This window comes from Choristoneura fumiferana, chromosome 26 (genome assembly GCF_025370935.1).
Source record: "Choristoneura fumiferana chromosome 26, NRCan_CFum_1, whole genome shotgun sequence".
Classification (NCBI taxonomy): domain Eukaryota; kingdom Metazoa; phylum Arthropoda; class Insecta; order Lepidoptera; family Tortricidae; genus Choristoneura; species Choristoneura fumiferana.
This window is the reverse complement of record NC_133497.1, coordinates 345,868-368,824: the sequence shown is the minus strand read 5'-3', so window position 1 is coordinate 368,824 and position 22,957 is coordinate 345,868. Positions and strand designations below refer to the sequence as shown.

The 22,957-nt window shown below is 38.7% G+C and overlaps 1 protein-coding gene across 2 annotated transcripts in view; it reads right to left on the bottom strand.

Annotated features, from left to right (window-relative positions):
* Positions 1–1,517: 1,517 nt before the first annotated feature.
* LOC141442947 (RNA-binding protein Musashi homolog 2-like) overlaps positions 1,518–22,957 on the bottom strand; it is a 198,075-nt gene continuing 176,635 nt past the window's right edge. For both annotated transcript variants that reach the window (XM_074108144.1, XM_074108147.1), the window contains exons 2-4: positions 22,610–22,770; positions 18,589–18,782; positions 1,518–9,011 (exon numbers count right to left, since the gene is read on the bottom strand). In XM_074108144.1, the coding sequence (XP_073964245.1) occupies positions 8,319–9,011; positions 18,589–18,782; positions 22,610–22,770 (1,048 nt within the window). In that variant the 3' untranslated portion in view covers positions 1,518–8,318. The remainder of the gene's footprint in view (positions 9,012–18,588; positions 18,783–22,609; positions 22,771–22,957) is intronic.

Below are 22,957 nucleotides of genomic sequence, written 5' to 3'. Positions count from 1 at the left end.
CTGCACTGTTCCTTGTACTAGAGTTACGCTACTGAACACTTCAACTACTTGGAAAACATACTATGCACCTCAAATTGCTAGGTGCCGAAGCACTTTTTCAGACCAACATTTTAAAGAAGATTCTATACTGCCATAGACAAAAAGGCGGCAAAACTGACAGATCCAAACAAGTGCTCTTACATAGATTACGTAGAATAAAGAAATCAGTGCATCCCAGGAAAATGGGATAAATCAACAAATAAAAAATGGGTGACTATCATCAGTCTATAATTTTATCAATTCATTAGGAAGACGTGTCAGTTTAACAAGTGACATAAAATCGATGCAATTACATTACTTAAATTAGTTTGTACTACTACAAAACGAAGTACGTTGTACTTGAAAATTTCAGTTTGTTTACCTTCTAAAATACACTAATACATGTGAAAAATTCCTAATTTCATTTACGAAAATCGATCACATTTTGTTCAACAGAAAATAAAAGATACAAAAAATATCGTTTATTCAAAAACTAATTGTCTTTGGTCCATGTAGGTACTACTTCTAGAAAAATCTACCATTTTCTTGTTTTTAAAATAGAAAACTAACAAGGCACAACTCGATTGTGTCTCACAGGGGTATCTCTCGGTTGATATGCTTTTATTAGGTCTAAATCCAAACTACAAAGAGTCTACTACTACGGAGATTTATAAAAATAACAAGCAACTCCCGAATAGGTAAGTCTCATTACATTACATTGTTTCGTAGGATTTACGTAAAATCGAATCGACCATTCAGCTAAACTACTTTTAAATAACGCCCAGCACCCAAAACAATTTTAAACTATAGTCTACTCTAAAATACTGGGATGCACTTTGGATTGGGTACTAAAGTCTAAGCCAATGAACAGCGTATCTGAATAGTGAACGACAATACTGATTTCGTGTTACACGATATTAGGGCTAGAAGAAAATTGAAATGCCTTGCTTGATGGAAACTCGCCGGCAAAAGAAATGCAATAAATAACTTCGTTTTAAAGGCAGTCATTGTAGAAGGCATCTTGGTTTTGCTCGTCATAATTTCCATCAAATTAGAAGAAAACAACGAATAATATTAGTGAATAGAAGTGATAGATACAATCTCATGATAGATTAGATTTAGAAACGAAATAGTATTGAGATTTTATACACTTAGTCGTATTCTCCAAGTTAACGTCAATGTTCATGTTTTGTGTTGATTGCGTAAAGATTCCAATAATAATATCACTTCTAAACGCCAGTATTACTCATTTTTAGGGTCAGTATTGCCTCACCACGTAGTCTTCATCTTCGAATCCGGGGCACCTCCGTCGCGCATGCACACAGCTCCGCCAGACATGCATTGTCCACTCCTCCAAAACTAGACTACCAAAAAAACTGTAGAACTATATAACTGGCGCCCGACTGGGGGCAAGCTCATTCCACAACTACTGAAACACTTCAGTATCTATTTACTGTATCTATCGAAGGTAAAAACGAAGCGATAAATGAAAGAACAGCTGTGTTTGTTACCATTTATTTCTAAGACTTCTAAGTGAAGATGACCATTAACTGCGTTGAAGAGGCGCGCGGCCGGCGCACTACAGCGGGCGCTAGCTAGGGGACGCTAGAGTAGTCCATTTACTATTGCCTAAAATTGTCTATGGATCGAACGCCCCTTTTGAATCTATGGCATAATTCAGGTAAATTTAAAGTGCGAGGGAAGAAATAGAATGCATACCAAGTTGACCGGTGCAACATCACTTTGATTCTCATTCTTTTGATTTATCGTGATCAAATATTTAGAGGAACAAGAAAGGCGTTACTGGAAAAATACACCAATCTACAAGTTTAACACATTACTTTTACAAAACATTCGGTATTATTTGCAAAAAAAGCTAGTAGTACAGCAGTAATTCCCAATTCATAGACTCGTATATTAAATGCATGTCAATTGCACATCGTTTTAAAGACTAGAAAGTGTTTTTAATTTATGAAGTCTATGCTCCGGGACCATAGGTCTGACCAGTAGCTACTGTCAGCCGACTAAACTACTGACCCGCCCCACTACGGGATACCTCGAAACACAGACAAAAATCGATTACATATTGCACAATGTATTTATCTACAGCAGTCAGTGTATACTATGTAATAAAAAAAAACAGCCCATTTCTAACATATCTTAGATGAGAAACTATATTAAATCGATAAATAGGTAATCTACCATAAATAAAAAAATGCAACTCCATTACGACCAAAATATACATAAAAAGGAATGTTAATACAGCCTGCTTATGGATTTGCAATGTTCAGAGCCGGCAGCCCGCCAGAGTCACGGCACGTGACAGCCGAAGCGTCCTTACAAACAAGCTAAAGTTACTTATTTACGTTTATAAAGTAGGCCATAAACTCTCCATACAAGAGAAAACAGCTAATATCAAGTGACTACTTAATCAATTCACAATACTTAAATTTATCATTTAGAATTAACGAGAATATCCAACCGAGCCGTCCGCCGTGACTCTAGCGCCGCCATTTTGTCGCGTCTATAAAACAAGATGGCCGCACGCCTGAAGCGGCGCATGCCATAAATATTAAACAAGTTAATCACAAACTCTCACTTTTAACAAGTGTTCGCACATGTATCACACGATGAATAACGTTTAAATACCAATTACCAACTTGCTACTGAATACACCGATCCTATTATACAAAAATATTTAAATATTTTATATTGTATGCTCGTGTATAATAATAATCTAACATGTATAGCGCGCGTTGCCGTGCTCTGCTCGTGCGTGTCGGTTTCTCGTGAACTATGCGCCCTCCTCTAGCTATACAAGCCGCAACGCGCGCAGCGTGAATATAGTAATATGTTATTGCTTTCGGTTAGTCATACTTATCCATATTATACGTATGTAAAACTTCAAAATCGCTACACTACATCACTACTCTAGCATTTGCCATACATTAAAACACACAACGTAATATTAACCTTTTGTTTAACATACATTATATTATACCAATCCAAAATTTGTATATTAATCCATGTATATCTTAACCTTATTATACGAATATATATTTAATGTTGTTCACATTGGTCCAGTGTACCTGGATGCGAAGCACGGGACATCACTAGCGCCGTGTTGTGCCGTGCTGTGGTTGTGTATGGCACGTCACTATGCAAGCTGACTCGTCAAACGAACTACTATAATACATCTAGGCAAGACAAGTTGAGCAAGAGTAGACTCAGCAGTTGAGTGTCCCCGCAAAACAATTTTTTTCTTTTTTTTTAACAAAATGACTAGAGAGGAATGTATCTCGTCAACGGCGATTACAAAATGATAGCGTCTTGTTGGCCACGTCCCTTCAGATTATTGTCTCGACCTTAAGCTACTCCGGCGTAACGTTTTGGCGGTACCGCCATTTTAATCAAACTAAACAAAATGGCGTCTCTCAAAACTCGAATCTCTGATACGATGAGGTTGTTGATGAGTTAGAAAGATTTAAGGAAGTTAATTTGAGCAAAGAATTGAGTTTTTGGCTAAGATTTGGCCTGTACTTTTGGCAAATTATGTCCTTTGCAGGAAGACTAGGCCTCAAGCGAAGCGTCACTACACGGTCTAAACTACGTGTCTACTTATCCAATATTTCTTTCAAAGTTAAAAGGTGACTGGGGCGGTCCAGCCGACATGACGCGGTTGCAACGCCTGAATGATACCGCTTTATCTTTGAAAAAAATACTTTAATAGCACGTTTCACAACCAACGTGTGGCAAACGCCTTATGAGAAATTGACAGTGAATGAACTGGAAGATCCATCATGATTACGTATAAGTCCATGCCAACCATGCTTTAACTACTGTCCACAAGGTCCAGCTGTATTGTTAGTTGCGATACAAGACGCGTCGACTAACTATTATGATTACACACATGCCTCGCCCACTTACCACTATTGGGCTTCCTTCCCCCACCCCCCATACTCACGCTCAAAGGTAAAGTGGCGCCCAACGTGGGGCAAAAATTTTTGCAATGTCACACGCAATCTACCAACAAAATACGTGCAAACTATCTATAGAGAAGGAAAATGTGAACATACCATAACCCAGCTCAAAACATCTACCCCACGCTTAGCGGCTGGCGAAATAAAACACACTTTATTGTTCTAATATTATCCATGTAATGACACATCGAGTACTCTAAGTGCTCCATCGCATACAATTATGTACGGGCAAAAATCTAAGTTCGCTAAATACAAAATAGCTACTACTAGCCTACCGCCGCCGGCCGTCGTCAACCAAACAAAATGCAAACGCAACGGACGACGGCGCATACCAGTTACCAGTGTAACTTACAGGTTGTAGAAAAAAATATAAATAATTTGTTAACCTGCCGAAACACCGCGAGTGGCGGTGCTTCAGAGGGGATATATAATATGAAAATATTAAGTACATATTTCAAAACTAAGGCCACCGCTTCTAAGTTTGGCAAGACAGTAAGCGGTCCAGGGTTACTAAAAGTGTAGGACATCACAATAATATCAATCTAATACTGAGAATTTCAGGAAAAAGTAATACTAATATACAAAAGGTGTCACTGGGTGAGAGACGTGGGGTTTCGTCGCGGCAAACACGCGGAGAATCTATCTCAAGTGAAATATATCTCCAGTACCAAACATAGTACCAACATCACAACCACAACTACCTTCAAATGGGATTTTATTCAGAATCAGAGCTGCCAATGTCACAGAAGTAATATAACGTGTTTGACAAGAGGAAACGTCGCGTTTTTAATCTCAAGAGGTTCTAGCCTAATTATACTAAGAATATGCTAAATAATAAGGATAGGTATGTGTATACATGTGATATAGCATTCGGTAGGTCTGATTTGTGAAGAAAAATGAACGTGGAATCTTCAACAAAAATAAACAATCTTCGGGACATTTCACAAGCTTTCATTAATCTTCTTTTAATAAAATAATAACTTTACCCGGCACCAAAGGGGCAATTTGGCCAGTAACGTTTTAAAAAATCTACCACAAGTGGTTAAATACAATAAGCATTGCCACTTTCAGATAAAAAAAAAAGCTTGCGAAAACCAGTCAAAATAAATAAAAAATCCACAAATCAGGCCACCGATTCGGCAGGTAGGTTTACAGCCGTCTACGCTACGACATGCACTCTCGCTAATCCGACAAAATCGAAGAACAGGTCGAAAGGTAATGATGGTCAGCGTAGCACTAAAAAATTGTTGTACTTGGTAAAAACTAAACGAGCATCAACAAAAATGTACAGACCATTTTACAGTCGGTTCGACTTTAAGAGCGTTTATACCTGCTGAGCTGGCAACGTTGCATTTAATTAGTTTTTCTCGATTAAGTATTCCATAAAAATTGAATGAAAATTAAAAATGTGGTCTGATACAACTCTTCTTAATATAGAAGTTAATGTTTCTACTCTAATAATTATTCGTTATAGACTTTTAGTTTCCTTAAAAACCGTTAATAAACATTAAATCATTTTTAAAGAATATAAAAGTCTATCACGAATAATTATTAGAGTAGACCCAACCAACCAACAACAGAACTCTTTACGGTATCCAGAATATGTGTGCTTTAACACTTTTAATTAAAGCTAGACAACAGTTTTCAAGCGCTATACCGATCATCTATATCTATAACATTACGATCTGATCTAAAGGGTCTCTACACTGCGAAAGGTATATTAACGAGCACCTCTGCGTACCAAGCTTCAAAATATAGCCATAACCTGTTGACTATTTACCAGGCAAAACTATTAGCAGCAACTCAATTTTGTATAGCATTTTAAACTTATACAAAATAGAGGCTTACGGAATTGGCAATGGAACTTTCTAGAATTGTTACCGAGACAACAGCATGCGATTTTTCTAAACAAGATTAAACTTAATCTCACATGTCTCGAGTTGTAAGTAAAATGATAACTTAAAATTTGAACTTTCACCAATAAAATAGAATATATCACTAAAATAAAACAAACTAAAGCAAGAAATTCACAATCAGTCCAATTTGCGTCTGAAGTTTGTTTTATTTAGGGTTTAATTGTGATTTTAGTGAAAAAAGTGAAATTTTAGGTTAGTATTTGTTTACAACCAGAACGCGTAAGTAATTGACTCAATTTGAAATAGAGATGGTTTTTACAAAACTGAGCTTCGCGCGAGAAAGTATTGACCAATGGCATCGTCCTTTCCCAATCCAGCAATATCATTGCACAATATTTTCTTCATAAACCTCTGTTCATTTTGGCACAACTCGGGCTGCCAGCCGTATGCTCATTTCTACGATAGCCCTTCAAGCATCCCCCAATATAGATTTCGCTAATATCTCTTTTGCAGGGAACAGATCCTCAAAATTTGCCGTTTTTTATGGTAAATAAGATACAAGTCCGCGTCAAATGTTCTACATACATTGACCTGTTTTGACAGAAATAAAAAACATTGATATAAAACCTTGTGCTGTCTTCATTTATTCAAGAGATACCCAGCTTAAAATTTAAAATGAGAAAGATTCTAATGTGTCTTTCGATTTATCTGCAGTGATCTGAAAGCAGACTTTTTTATGACTGGTTCCAAGGTCCCTTGATATAATTAACAATCATTTTGACAGTCGCACAGGGCTATATCAATAGTTAAAGACCGATATCGCACTCAAGTCAGTCCTTAGCCTACTTGAGTAAGATCGTTCTCGAGTGTACCACCAATATCGGTACGAGACGCGAACTAATTACCTTATTTACAGCATCGCCCGACTTTGCCCGGTGAAAATAATCCGTTTTTAAGTACTTTTTCCGAGACCAAGCCCCCACTTAAAACTAGAAATTGCACGAACACAACCATTATCGTCTTTTAATCGAATAATACTATTTTTCATCACAGTATTGCATTTACTACAGTATTGCTTCATTTCTTTAATACTAAGTACGTGAATAAGTACGTAATTTTTTTTTAAATAAATAAATGTAATTTCGCGCGTATTTTTGAAAGGGTCTCGCCCTAAAGCTGGCTTCGGCCAAAGTGGTACTAATATTCGTTTGAAACATTTAAAAATATATAATACTCAAAAGGACCAACCCTATTCAATTAAAAGTGCAGTTATGTTGTTGAAACTTTATAAAAAGCTCCTAAAAAGGTAAAATCACATACCAAAAGCTTTCAAAAAAGATCGAGAAAAGTCCATTTTGGAATAATGAATAAACCAACAAGTTAAATATTACAGTATCAGTACGACTTTGGAGTGATAGCCGAATTAAAAATAAAGTGGCGCCCAAAATGGGGCTAAATCCAGGCAAAGCCAGGCGACCGTGACAATACTACAGGCTTAACACTTAGCTTATTGTCAGATAAGGTGTTAGTAGCATATCTTGAACTATACTAAATTCGAATTAAACTAACACAACGTATCAGCGATGTTAGGCTTGTGATGGTCGCTGAACGAGTGCGGCTACATATGTAGGTATATAACTACGTAAATAAGTAATACATATAATACTATGTAATGAGATTGCTTTTCACACACGTTAGATATGTATGAGAGAGTATTTGTGAGCTGATGAAACGGCGCCTAGTGCAGTGCAGTGGCTACAACTGAGCGCTTCGCGTGGGTGGTTGGCGGAGACACGAGGTGGGTATTATTGACCAATCAGAGGGCCGCTGGCTGATGCTCGAAGCGAAGGATATGGCTATGCGACTACTCTACTGGCTGTATTTTTAGATTAAATTGTAAATAGATGTCCCGTTAGAAAGAAATTGTGATAGCAAAGACAGCGCTCAGTTGGCGGGAAAAAGTTACAAGTTTGGCACAATTTTGTCTGCAAAAATGGCACTAAAATATAATACTGATGGAAATTTCTAGGACGGCCGACTGTTCGCACTGGACGCCGGACGTATATGCCTAATAAAGATGTACAGAGCTGCATGAGATTCATCAAAATACATTCGTTAAATATAAATAAAGTCATCATATGCCCAACCGTGCACTATCTACAAATCCAACACATAAGAAAATTAGTCCGCAAACTAAATTATCTGAGATCCTCTTACTTAACTTTAAAAAAAAAAACGAAATGCGTATTCTTTGATATAGTTCCCGCATCGGGCCAAGTATTGCTTGTCGAGTAAAAGACCTTAATCCTAAGTAAATGAGCCGTAAGTACCTTAATTAGTTAAAGAATACTGATTCTGCGGCCGCTCCGGCAAGACGAACTGAACGTAGGAACTATTGTAAGAAATAAAAATACCTAACCTCTCGTAGGCGGGTGGGGTTTTTTCTCGTTTAGCGTGTTACCATTTAGATGTACATGGGTAGTCCGTACATGGCGCCCCAGTCGACGCTTTGGAAGGATGACATGTCGACGCCGGCGAGGGAGTACGCCGCGCCGAACTGCGGCATGGTGGGAGGGGGTGCCGGCTGGGGGGGAGCGACCAAGGCTGTGGCCGCGGTGGCAGCTGTTGGCAGCGCGTACGGGGCGTATCTGTACGCGTGAGCGGCTCCAACAGTGGGCACCGCTCCTACTCCACCTGCTGTGGTGTAGACGAGGCCTCTCCCGGGGCGGAGGACCAAGCGCTTGCCTAAAGCGAGCGGCGCGGCGGCGACGGCTTCTTTCGGCTGCGCACGCTTGCACTCGACCTTCTTATTTTTTATCGTGTGGAAGTGTATATCGCAGACGCGCTCGACGGCTTCCTCGGAATGGAAAGTTACAAACCCGAAGCCGCGATGACGCTTGGTCTGTTGATCCATGAGCATCACCGCGTCTTCCACGTGGCCGAACTGGGCGAAGTAGGCGCGGACCTCTTCGGCGGAGGTGTCCTGGCCGACGCCGCCGACGAATATCTTCTTGGTTTTGGCGGGCCGGGGGGCCGATTTGGGGGTCGCGTGTTTGGGGTCGATGCGTTTGCCGTCGAGCGTGTGCACCGGCACGGCGAGGACCTTGTCCACGGAGGCGGCCTCCTGAAACGTGATGAAGCCGAAGCCGCGCGAACGCTGCGCGCGGCGGGACTCAGAACGCTGGTGTGGCAAGGTGGTGCTAGCGTTTGGAAGTGATGCCCAAGCGTTGAAGGCACCTGTTCACAATGGCACGGTATAGGCCGTCACGGAATAGAAATAACAACAGAAAACATCTGTTTGCACCGAAACCAGTATCGCTGGAAAAGCTCACATACGATCTTGAAATCTTGGCGATTACTGGTCCTAAATTCTATTCGAAAAAAGTAATAATTTCTGAACTGATAGTATCTATAATTAGAATTTTACGACAAAAGTATATAAAGTCTATTGCGCAGGTACGCAAATGAAAATTGCAATCAATGTGCTGCCAGCAAGCGTGGAATAGCGGAAACAGGCCTGTTTAAAAAAAATAACCATCACCCGATAGATGTCTCTACATTGTAGAGTCTACAAGAATGCGTTGTAAAATAAACTCCACGCGAAAGCACTTAGTGAATCTACAAGGCTGAATACATGACTATATACCGAACTACCAGATGCTACTCGAAATTTAACAACGAAATTGAAGTATCTATGCTCAGTTGAACTTTATGATCAGCGTGTCTCATTAACGTACGTCCTTTTGTTGTTTCTATTCCATCACCATTGTGTACAGAGGCCTGGGTGACAGTCTTAAATGACAGTGGGCAGTGGGCATAGCCGTACATGCCCCATTATGGACAAGGATTTCAGTCTCTTAGGGCCTTAAGCCACTGGGACGCCAAGTTGACGTAATCAGCTAAGTAGGTATCCTTAACAAATTTGCCATGTGAGTAATAAATTGTAAGGTAGCTGGGAAAGTAGCTTTGGCTTCCGAGTGGGTTAGAGCTGGGGATGAAAACAGTACCAAAAAACAGGAATATACTGCTTTAATACCAGTAATTTCGGTTTGGTTTTAGCATTAGTATCTACTGAAAATATCGGTACTGAAGGTGTATACATCGGCACTTTTGGTACCGCTTTCCAAGCCCTGGCTGCAAGACTTTCAGGCCTTAAGTGATTTTCTAGCCACTCCTCTCACCGAGTTACATATAAAATAACGAAACAAATCACTTCCACACGCTAGTGGCACAAGTTTAAAATTTCAGTTCGAACATGGCGATTTTAATACAAGTAACAGATACTAAACGAATACAGATAACTGAAAAATTACCTACGGAATGTTAACAAATTACCGAATTACATCGTTTCTAAAAAACAGAATTTAAAACTGCCATTTTAGTTTCTAAATATCAAAGCGAAACAAGATACTAAAATCGACACAATTTGTTATAATGATATAAACGTTGACAGAAAACATATTTAACTTTGCCTTGTCTAATAGTAGTTTACATGGTATTGATAGCATACTCTGACAAAAAAAATTAGACTAAATGTTTTATACTAGAGAAACAAAATTAAAAATCGCCACCTTCAAAATAAACTGATTGGACGGCATGATGTTAAAACTAACTCACTAGTAATTAATAAAATTAGTTACATACTGAAGTATCTTCTTGATTTTTGCACTCGCATGTAATTTCAATCAAAATTGGGGTAATTTCAAACTAAAGGCTATTTCAAGTATTCGGTTTTACCCCAAAAGTTTACATTTACCCCAGAGCACCCCATTTTCTATATGAATATCGGTCTCACACGGCATAGTCTAACTTAAACAAGAGACATGCGTGTGAAAATTCAAAAAATAGGTTTTCAATAGACCTTTTACCATTAAAAAAAAAATTACTACAATTATTGAATAGCTTTACAGACCGACCAAGAAGATACTTTTAATACAAAATAACAAGTGTCAAAGCTTCAAAGCAAACTGAAAGGTATTGAATAGATATACAGAGGGTGAAATTTTGAACGTGATACAAATTACTGTTTTAAGTTCAGGTGATGGTGGACAACATAATGCATTAACTCGTTTGTTATAATTAGTTTGATTAAATTTGTGGTTTCCGTATATCGAGACCGTGAATGGTTCAATTTCCACAAAGTATGAACATTCTACATTTTATCAAACTAGGTATACTGAGCGGCAAAAAATCTGGCCCTCAAATGTATGCAGTAATAGTAATTTTGTACGTAGAAAGGGCCTAATTTTGTATCGCTGATTTGAACAAATGAGTAAATGCATTATTTTGTCAGACATTAAACTGAGCTTGATACACTAATTTTCTATCACGTTTAAAATTACCCCTGTATTTAATGAAAACTTTCGAAACCCCACGGATGGGACACAGTTATTATATTTTTAGGAGCTCTGACAGGTGTAAAAAAAGGGTCAAGACCTATCAATTCTGTGATAAGACAGCGAGGATCAAGTTTATAGACTATTTACTTCAAATACGTGACTATCCACCCCTCTATGTTACGCTCTTGTGATACAGGGTCTGACATGCTGTATACGAGACCAACTGATGGATACAAAACTAGTTAGCTAACCGGGTGAAATGAGTTGGGGTGATTTCGGACATGGGGCAAAATGAAGTGTGACGATTTAAACTTTCCAATGTACGTGAATATTATCGTCACTTGCTTTTCTTGGATATTGTTCAAATTTGATATAAAATTTGCTCATAGCAAATAAGTAGCACCTACACATCATTGTTTACTTTACAAACTTAAAAAAAATCAGACAAGGCCAGAACTTTACCAAAAAACTTTCCGCTATTTTTGTTCGTGACATACGAAGTTTTTTTTTTTAGGTTGTGGCGCATACATTATATTTCAATACTAGCATAAAATAATAAACTTACTTATATTATGGAAAACATGGTGGTTATATTAGGATAATGAATTACAAAGTCAAATTTGCCTTCATCAAGCGTTCCCAAAAAATATTACCCCATGTCCGGAATTACCCCAACACGCTCACCAAAATGCACACTCATAATATTTATTCAGTATATAGAAACATTGTAAAAATATTCGAAGTCTGCGGCAACCCATAATAATGTTAGCACTCCCTTACTATTCGAGCAAACTCAATTGTTACCAAAAACTACCATTTTTGAGCATGGCAAGTGTTACATCGGCGAGAAAACCTACTAAAAATTACATTTCTACCAAATCTTCGTGTAACTATTCTCACGTGATCAGGATACTAAACTAATTAATGGTTTCAAGAATCGAGTTTTCAAATCAAGTTAGAGTTGCCATGTAAAACATTCTACCAAAACGGATACTTTTTCAAACTATAAGAACCCCAAACAGCACCAACACAAAACGAACAGAAAATTCTAATTTAAAACAATAACTACTAAACTACCATTTTATAACCATGGCAACACTAACGGAAGACAAGGGGGATCTACCAGAGTTTCGAAGTCACAGATAAGAAACAGCATTGAAGAAGTTTTAGTCTATGGATCATAGTCGAATCTAGAATTAGTGATTCTAGCATGCCAGTCTATGTATTAGTATTAGTGTACCTAATCACCATAGCCCAACTATAGTGCGTACCATAAACAGTGTAAGTCTGTCTGTTAACTGTCAGGGACTGACTCGGGTTATATAAAAATAGTAGATTGTACAACGAGAGCATAAAACGAGCCATTTTACCCGAGACGTTCATATAGCAACCGGAGCCCGTACGGTGAGGCTGGATAGACATGTCGAGGGGAAAGTGGGTTTAATGCTCGAGTTTACACTGCTATTCACTTAGATTGAGAGGAAATTAAATAGCAACAGTGGAAACAATTGTTCACTTACTAGGCACCTTTTCTTTAATATGCATTGCTATAATAATTATATTTAATAGTTTTATTGATTTATTTAGATTAACAAAATTTTTGTTTTTATAAATTAAAAATTACTAAAAAAATATGTAGAAACTTCTTTGTTTGTTGCTATGTACACCTGATTGCCTTGATCTTAGACGAAGATTTTACTTTATGCACTAGAGCAAAAAAAGACATTTTATGTCGCCTAGATCCAGCATAAATACGAAGTTTACGAGCATGAGAAGTGAAAAATCTTTTTTATGTTTCTAGGGGTTCAAAATTACTGATAAATATAACATTTTTTTTTCTTAACTACGTTAGCTGGAAGAGATCCCTTTTTAGAGATAAGCTCGCCTTTGCTCTCCTTTCTATGTATTTGTATTTCTTTGTATTTTATTTTTATGCGCAATAAAGAGTACATACATACTTACATTTGATATAGTAGGTTACAATAGGCACTTCGAGTAAGCTCTACGATTGTTTCATTAAATGAACCAGATCTAACCTTTTTTAAAGTGTGGCACACGCATCTTATACATGCTCCATTTTTTAATGAATTTAACGAATAAATTTAACACCAACCGAAACTATGAAGCCTAAAAAAATATAAACGTTGGGTGAGGTCGATTTTTTCGTGGCGTTACTACAGGGTATTCAGTGTTTATTTATAGCAACACCTTTTACAAAAAAGTACAAAAAATGATGCCCTGTTGGGTTGGGTTGGCATGTATACTTGGTTTGGATAGGTATTTAACTACAGCTGGTTTTGCAGGTGGTAGGACCTTGTGCAAGGTCCGCCCGGATTGCTACCACCATCTTGCTCGCTAATCCTGCTGTGAAGCAGCAGTGCTTTCGGCGTGGAGAGTAAGACAGCCGGTGAAATTACAGGCACTTGAGGTATCCCATCTTAGGCCTCTAGGTTAGCAACGCACCTGCAATACCCCTGGTGTTGCAGATGTTTATGGGCGGTGGTGATCTCTTACCATCAGGAGACCCACTTGCTCGTTTGCCATCCAGTGGAATAAAATAAAAAAACAAATGTAAACAAACTTCAGCTGCCAGATTTGGCATTATAATACAAACTAAGATTACTGTAAGTATTTCAATACAGAAATGTAAATGTTTAGATAGTTTAATGGGGGAATTTCAATATTTAAGACGCCATTTGACGTTGTTTTGTTTACATTTAGTTAAATACCTATCCAAACGAAGTATAGGTATATCGATACTATTTATTTTGACCCATTTATTTAATAATAACAAATTTTCTGTAACATATATATGAACCAAAATTAGGTTTCGGTAGCATATAACCATTTTACTAAGGATCGAATTCTGTATCTGCTAAGTATCAAAACGGCGCCTTAGAATTATTTATTTAAGCCTCGTACGTAACCCGCGTCAAATTTTGAACATTATAATTTGAAACTTGATGTTTATTAGTGAAGTTTGACTTTAGCTTTGATGCATGCCCTAAATTTAGAACGTTGGGCCTTACGAGGTTATCAGAAGTATTCATTTTTGTATGATTGTCTAAAGAATAAAAACGTGGGCAATGTTTTCTGATAATCAAACTTATGGACTAGGTAATTAGATTTTTCTAAGACACTGCTTATTTATTCAACAGAAAAAGGTGATTAGCCGAAATGTTAGTTTCAATACTATATAGTAGGTTTGGGGTAAGTGAAGTACACTTGCTTATGGTAGCACAGGATGCCTACTAACTACCTAGGTCACCTAACAATCAACCTTGTAACTATGCACTGACCCAAGGGCTGTATATCCGTCTTCGCCTGCCTAAACGTCTGTCTCACAAACAAATATGTTATTATGTGATAATGTAATTTTTTATGATAAATTTCAATGCAACGCGTTTTAAAACGCGTTACATGTTATAAAATTTGAAGATACAGTAATCATTGAATGGAGACATAGTTTTATGGTAAAACGGGGCAAGTGGTAGCTTATTTACATCAGACAAATTAAAAACAATATGATCGATCACCCGAAAGCCGTGGTGGCCTAGTGGTTTGACCTATCGCCTCTCAAGCAGAGGGTCGTGGGTTCAAACCGCGGCTCGCACCTCTGAGTTTTTCAAATTCATGTGCGGAATTACATTTGAAATTTACCACGAGCTTTGCGGTGAAGGAAAACATCGTGAGGAAACCTGCACGAACCCGGAAGCGATTCAATGGTGCGTGCGAACTTCCCAATCCGCACTGGGCCCGCGTGGGAACTATGGCCCAAGCCCTCTTGTTCTGAGAGGAGGCATGTGCCCAGCAGTGGGACGTATATAAGCTGGGATGATGATCGATCACCACATTGAAATGAAGATAACCTTCCATTGCTACGCGCTCCCACCAGAGATGTGCGGGGATGCGTCGCGAGGAATGTGTTTGTAATGAACCAATAGGAACGCTTCATTTACCTCGCCTCGCTCCGCTCAGCTGTTTCCACCAGAGCGGTCCCGTGCGAGGATGGGTAAAGGCTGACCAGAAAAAAACCTCGCCATATCGCGGAAAACCAATAGAACTAATTTTTTCCACTGGTGGTTTTAAAGTGTTATTTTATGTTTTTGTGCGTTAAAATGCCGAACATTAACCATATAGCCTTGGAAGGAAAATAATTGACAATGTATAATAGTACATTGTGCATTAAGGGGCGTAAGAAGGGGATTACTCACGAGAGTCTATTAGAAGCCCGACGTCGGAGGCGGAGGGCTTTTAATGACCCGAGTTTGTAATCCCCTTACGGCCCGTAATACACACAATGATCTTCATAAATTGCGAGGGAAAAAATGCAAAAATTTAACTATTTTGTGCCCAAACACTTCACAGCTCAGCAACAGCAAGACGCTAAGAAAACAACTGAATAAAATATGGCTACCCGCCAATACAGGGGGCTACTACAAAATTCGAAAATCGAAGTTTGTATCGTACCGTCCCTTTTACTCTCGTTTCGTCAATATGACTGGTAGGTATCGTATACTAAGTGTAAAGAATTTTGCAATATAAAACGTAGAAATGCTGCCTTCGCGTCAGGTTTTTTATATTCCTGGTCGGCATTTAACTGAAGCGTTTGCGTGTCTATTAGTTCAACAAAAACACATTCCTCTCAACAGATTCACGAACATCTCTGGTGGAAACAGAGCCTAAAGCCCGATTCACCATAAAAATATGAATGCACCTTTAAATTGACGATAATAGAAACTGCGAATGATGAATTGAGAAACTGGCGCCATCTAGGTATCGAGTGAAGAAAACTAATGGTCTAACTCTTACTTTTCAAAAGTTAATTACGAGTCAACATATTAATTTACAAGGTAAAACAGTGTAAAGGTAAAGTATACCGGGCGTACATAGATCGTTCTCGTCAAACTGAACAACATTAGTTCAGCGACTTTTAAAAATAATGGAGTCCTTCGATTTTTTCTTTTCATACAAGTTAAATACTGTAATCAATGTACTTACGCATTCTAGCCTAAACCCAACTGACGTCGCCTGTCACGCTACAAACATCAAGCATTTTGCTTTACATTGCTTCTTCGAATAAACTTTGAAGTGTAATAAAAATTAAAAAACTATTTTTTTTAAAGTTGCTGAACTGATATTGTTCCGTTTGACGAATGTTTTAATTATTTGCTCATATTACAGGCACACCGAGTATTATAGTATATTGTGTCTTAAGCGCGGCAAATAAGGAATTACGAACGAGTCTATTAGAAGCCCGAAGTCGAAGACTGAGCGCTTTAATGAGTCGATGTTCGTAATTCTAGTACCGCCCGTGCGACATACAACGTTTTTCCTCACATTTGCGAGTAAAATTGTATATTTGTAAAAGAAAAACTAATATTTTTTTAAAATTGCCGATACCGTTGACTGTGCTCTTGGCAGCCGACCCGTCAAGACTGTTAACCCTTTTTATAATGCTAAAAAAATACGAAGTATAGTCATCCCGAGTTAGATGGCGCCAGACCTCAGCGTTTAAACAACCTGTACATTATATCTCAGTATATTAATATAGCCGCAACCACTGGTGTCACACCAAGCTAAAGACATCCATTGACCTGTCTGACAGGTAGAAACAGAATAGGTAAATATAGGTAGTTGTCTTCCGAGGCCTCTCTACGGCTCAGGATGCCTTCGTCCACAGTCCCATTTTGTCACCTTCTTAAATCGTCCTCATTCTCATAATATATTATAGTCTACTGTTCTGATTCGCCAATATTCCTAGCAGAATGTCGCTGCACGCGGAGCAATAAAAAACAGCGAGCACAGTGGAGCATATCGCGCGCTCACTCGCACTTATGGATCCTATGGCAACGCTTAGTGAAGCACAAGCACAACGCGCGTATCTTATCGATGTTATCGATAAATGATGTCGCGGTTGAAGAATATTCACACCAACAGTTTTAATGTTATTGTAAAAATAAGGCAACATGTCTACATGTAGATGAAATCATGCCGTGTAAGCGGCAAAAAGTTTTCAAATGTTTTGTTAACCATGTAACTGCTTTTTGAACAAATAAAACTTTGACTTTGAACATGTCATTGATTATTCAAAGTTCAAAGAATGAATGGAAAGGCAATTAATAATAATAACTCAGTATTTGATTGAATACTACCCACATTATTGTAATTAAATAATTCCACATACCCAGTGTTTCGAAATTACCTCATTAAAAATCCCACTAATATTGTAAATGCGAAAGTTTGCAAGTCTGTTTGTTTGTTACTTCATCACATCCAAACCACTGAACCGATTTAGGTGAAATTGTGACAAAGGATAGTTTTTATCCCGGAAAACGGCATAGTTCCCACGGGGTAGCGACAAACCAATTCTGCGCGGACGGAGCCGCGGGAAACGGCTAGTAAATAATAAAAATTGACCGTTTTTTCTTGATCATCTTCTATTTGTTTTGAAGCGCATACATTAGGTACTAGTTTAGTTCTATCGATAGCGTCTGCTCGACGCAAGCACAACACTCCGCAAAACACGTTTTATGACCCCGCGTGCAGCGACATTCTGCGCCAAGTATAGTAAGCTAGCTACCAAATGGGAAAGATTTAAGGAATGGGGCTAAAGGATCAAGGGTTCCCGTTCCGTAACCAGCTTCGAATCGGGAATATTTTTTCCATTTCGAAACTGGCCCTACGAAGTGCAAAACTCGAACTTCGTATTGCCGTCCCGCTGACGCTTATGTCATTTAATACGCGAGTGAAAGGGACGGTGCGATCTAATCTGGCTTCGACATCGGACTAAAGGGATGTTTTCGAATCTCCCAAGATCCCTAAATGCCATAATGTTGGTTCCTTCGCCTTTCCTTTCAGTCTGTCACTTCTTTTAGTCTACGGATGCCTTTAGCGGACTAACGTTACAATGTAATAGATCTGTTTCCTGAAATATCCAAATTCAAAACAATGCACTTCCCGCAACATCCAAACACAGAGTTCTAAGAACCAGACAGACGATGGGTGATGATGCCATTAGGATTATGGCATGGTCTAGTATTTAACCGAGAATACGTCTGTGTTAATATTTCCGAATAGCTAGCTATTTTCACAGATATTGAAGAATTCAACAGATGTTTCCAGGATATTTCTGGAGACGAATGTCCAGATGCTTGAAGAAGCTGTACTTTCCCGGACGTTTTAGAAAACAGATCCTTTATGTATATTTTAAGAAACAGTTGCTGCCTGGATGTGTCAGGAAATGAATAACGTCCGGATATTTTAGGAAGCAGCCGGGAAACACCATGGGCGTTTTAGAAAACAGATATTTCCATTTTTTAGAGTGTATTTGTTTCCTGTTTGTTTTAGGGGCAGTGAGTGTTCCCATGGATCTCCAGCTACCATGCTCCTCACCTGTGTAACAGGATCCTTCATGATAAGTACGTCGGTGACTGCTCCAAACATTGCGAAGTATTCCCGGAGCTTCTCCGAGCTGGTCTGCCAGCTCAATCCCCCCACAAAGAGCTTCGAGGGGGAGGGGGACGTGGTGCCGGCGGTGGGGGGCGCGGCGGGCACCGGCGTGGAGCGCCCCGACGATGGAGACGCCTCTATGGAAGGATATAGAGTTAATGCCAATGAAAAAGTAAAAAAAAATGGGTCAAGTAAGAGTCGCGTAGTCGGACTCGGGTGGTAATAAAGGTTCCGTAAAAAATATATTTTATTTAGGTTATTTATTTTAATTGACTGTACAGTCGCTATCAGATATTATCGGAGCGGCCAAGGTGGTCAAAAATATCAGCACATGCAAAGGCAAGGCAAAAGGCAAAAGCTAGTGTTTCCATATTTTTGATCACCTTGGCCGCTCCAATATCTGGCTGGCGACTATACAGTCAAGTAAAATTAAAAAATATGTATCTCTTCAAACCATTCAAAAATGTTAGCACGGCTTTATAACGTTGGAATATGAGCCTGTGGTACAGTCAAGGGCAAATATATCGACACAGCCAAAGCCAAAGTTGCAAAAATATGTATACACAGCCTACAGTGCATAAAGTCGTGTATACATATTTCTGTAACTTGTCGCCGTGTCGATATCCTTGCCCTTGACTGTACCATCAGCCAAATAAGTGGTCTATCACTTTTTAAACAAGTTCCTATCAAACGAATATGTTATATATATTGGCATTATTGTTTTATGACATGCAAACGATTATCAACTTTAGGGTGGTAGACCACATATTTGGCTGATGGTACATATTTTAGAAAAGGTTAGATACATCCATATCTTTGCACTCAACTGTACCTACTCTTAAATGTCTACCGGCGCCTAATAAGATCACATACTGGTATAATATACTCGTACATCGTAAACTCCTCCGTAACGAACGGCGGCCCTCTCTAACAGGTTGAGTAACTAATTTGTTAACTTTGTAATTAACCCGGTGATACTGATAAACAATTTACCCCCAGTTATTGTCAGGGACAGAGGGTTTTAAATAATTGAACTGATGTCGGCGAGGTTATTGATTGCGTTTTATTGTTCATAGATTTAGAAATACTAGGTTTTGCCCGCGGCTTTGTTCACGCTGATAGGTGTAACTACTACTTTCATAGAGCCATTTTGAAAATACGCGCTCGAGCAACGCACACATAGACACTGCTCACGGCCACGATATCTCGGACCGGTTGGGACCAGTGCGAGCGCGAGTGCCATCCGCTTGAGACACGCGTCTGTGAACTTTTTTGTGCAATAATCATTGAAATAGCAAGTACTAGCTGTACGCTGTACGTAGTACTTACTATTTCGATGGCAATAATGGAGAGAGAATTTATTACACTTTAAAATCTAATAATCGTGCATTTCGCCGATGTCGAAATCGTCGCGTGATGGGGAGATTCACATATATGATTTCCCGGAACTCAAACTATCTGTATTACGAGTTTCATTTAATTCGGTTCAGCAGTTTAGACGTGAAGAGGTAACAAACAAACAGACAGACTTACAAACTTTCGTATTTATAGCATATATTTGTGAATCTATTTATAAATTTTAATATTTCGATCACTTGACAGCCTCCTTCATTACTGACAACCAGATAGGCAGCAAGTGGTTACGTTAGTGTTACGATACGAAGCTTGAGGTCCCGGGTTCGATTCCTGGCCAGGGCAGATATTTGTATGAATTATATATGATTGTTTGTTCTTGGAGTCTTGGTTGTTTAATATTGTATTTTAAGTATGTATTTATCTTTATAAGTATGTTTATCTGTTGTCTAGTATCCATAGTACAAGCTTTGCTTAGTTTGGGACTAGGTTAATTGGTGTCAAGTGTCCCATGATATTTATTTATTTAAAGCCCACAAGCCCTCTCATCCAAGTGGAGGCCAGTGCCCAGCAGTGGATGAACTCAAGAAACTTCAACACTAAGTCACAAGCTTGTCAGTAGGGAATGTGGAAGCATTTTTCTTTTTCCACCCATTTAATTTCACCGGTTCGACAAACAAATTTGTTTAAAGTTGAATTTTTGAATAACTTAAAAAATGTAAGGAGATGAACTATGACATCACATAACAACGGCCATAGAAAACCACACTAAATTTACAACTTTAAGTCTAGGAGTTAGTAGTGCCTTCATCTGCTTTTTTGTCATTTTCCTTATTTTAGCTTTAATTCAGCTTTTATTGATAGTTCTGGACATCCCCACGACAGAAATTTTAGCATATAATGAGACTAGAACCATTTGCCATTTGCCAGACCCTAAATCAGCTTTCCCATTTCGGATATTGCAACATCTTGAGAACTCGGACTCCATAGAAAAAAGTTCTTGTGACATCACCCTTTCAGCTCATGACCCGGCACTCAGCAATAAACGGAACCTTCACAGACTTGAGAAGTCATTCAATGGTGTTTATAAAGTTCTCAATTCTCACTGGGCCTGCATGGGAACTAAAGATGACTGGATGGCCAAGTGGTTAGAGAACCTGACTACGAAGCTGAGGTCCCAGGTTAGATTCCCGGCCGGGGCAGATATTTGTATGAATAATATGATTGTTTGTTCTCGGGTCTTGGATGTTTAATATGTATTTTAAGTATGTATTTATCTTTATAAGTATGTTTATCTGTTGTCTAGTATCCATAGTACAAGCTTTGCTTAGTTTGGGACTAGGTTAATTGGTGTCAAGTGTCCCATGATATTTATTTATTTAAAGCCCACAAGCCCTCTCATCCGAGTGGAGGCCAGTGCCCAGCAGTGGATCATATTTTATATATAGACCAAGAGGAAATTCAACACTAAGTCACACGCTTGTTAGTAGGGAATGTGGAAGCATTGTTCTGTTTTTCCAAATGTCCCTTTATCGTTTGACAAGCCAATATGTTGAAAACATTTTGAATAACATAAAAAATTTAAGGAGATGAACTATGACATCACATAACAACGGCCATAGAAAACCCAAACAAAATTTTAATTATTCTAGAAAGAGAAGGAGTTCATCTGCTTGTTTTCATTTTCCTTATTTTAGCTTTAGTTCTGCTTTTAGGGTTTGTTCTGGACACATCCCCACAAATAAATTTTAATATATACTTAATGAGAGTTGAACCATCTGAGATTTGCCAGAGGGTAGAAGACTTGTCCCATTTCTTATTGGAACATGTTGAGAACTCGGACTTGAGAACAAGAGTTCTTGGAGCCATGCGCAACAACCAGGTTAATAGGGCATATTAGGCAAAGCTCTGTGCAGGGGGCATTAGCACAAACCTCCATGACAATGTCAGTTCTCTTATTGTTGCCATGACAGATCATGACCAAAGAGTACTAGTACCTATAGAAATCGTGATATATTTATTACTAACAAAATAACATGATATTTACATTGAGAGTAACGATAGAGCTATATTTCCAAAAAAAGAATTTGAAATAATATGATATTATGGCATGTAAGATACTCAAAAAACTGTTTCCAGTTTTGTGCCAGTGCTGCACTCTGACGGCAGAAAATTGCAGTAATATTCCCTATTGTTGGCTTACAAAGATCTTACAATGCCATTTGAATTAACCACTTCTTTGATCTGTTCCTTGTGTAGGAACTGAGCGAGCATCCATGAGACTGACATGATCACCTGGAGCATTCAAAGCCATAAGACACTCAAGACGAAATTTGTGTTCCATGCATAATCCCTATTGATTTTTCACTGGTAAACAATATAGTTTATTATAGTTTTAAACAAACTTATTTTGTAGCAGCAGGTCTAAAAAAGGTCAAAATTTGCACAATATTCACACATAACTCAACCAATTCACACACAAGGTTTTATCACAAGAAAACTAGCAAAAACTTACATTACAGAGTTATTTCAATGCCTACTGCCGACGCGCGGAGGTTCAAACGCGGTATAAAACGTCTATTTTCTATGATTGAGTGAAAGAACAACTCACTTATCTGTTGCGCAACGATCTGCTGTTGTTGGTGTTGCTGGTGAGCCGCGGCCGCAGCCGTAGCGGCGGCGTGGGCGGCCGCCTGGGCATTCAAAACGTGTGCCGTCAACTCCCCGCCGACCAAGCCGCCGTCCAACACCTCGACTCCGCCGAGCGCCCCACTGGAATATAGGCCCATCATTATCACTCCGTAATCAAAACTAAAACCTAAATTAACACAAATTGTTAAATTTTAAGTAATATTTTCTTGTGAATTCGTGACGCGAAAGTTGACAACAAAACACGGTTGGCATTTGTTTTGGTAAGCTTGTTGCCGGCCAGTTACGAATGGAAAGTATGGTAAATTCA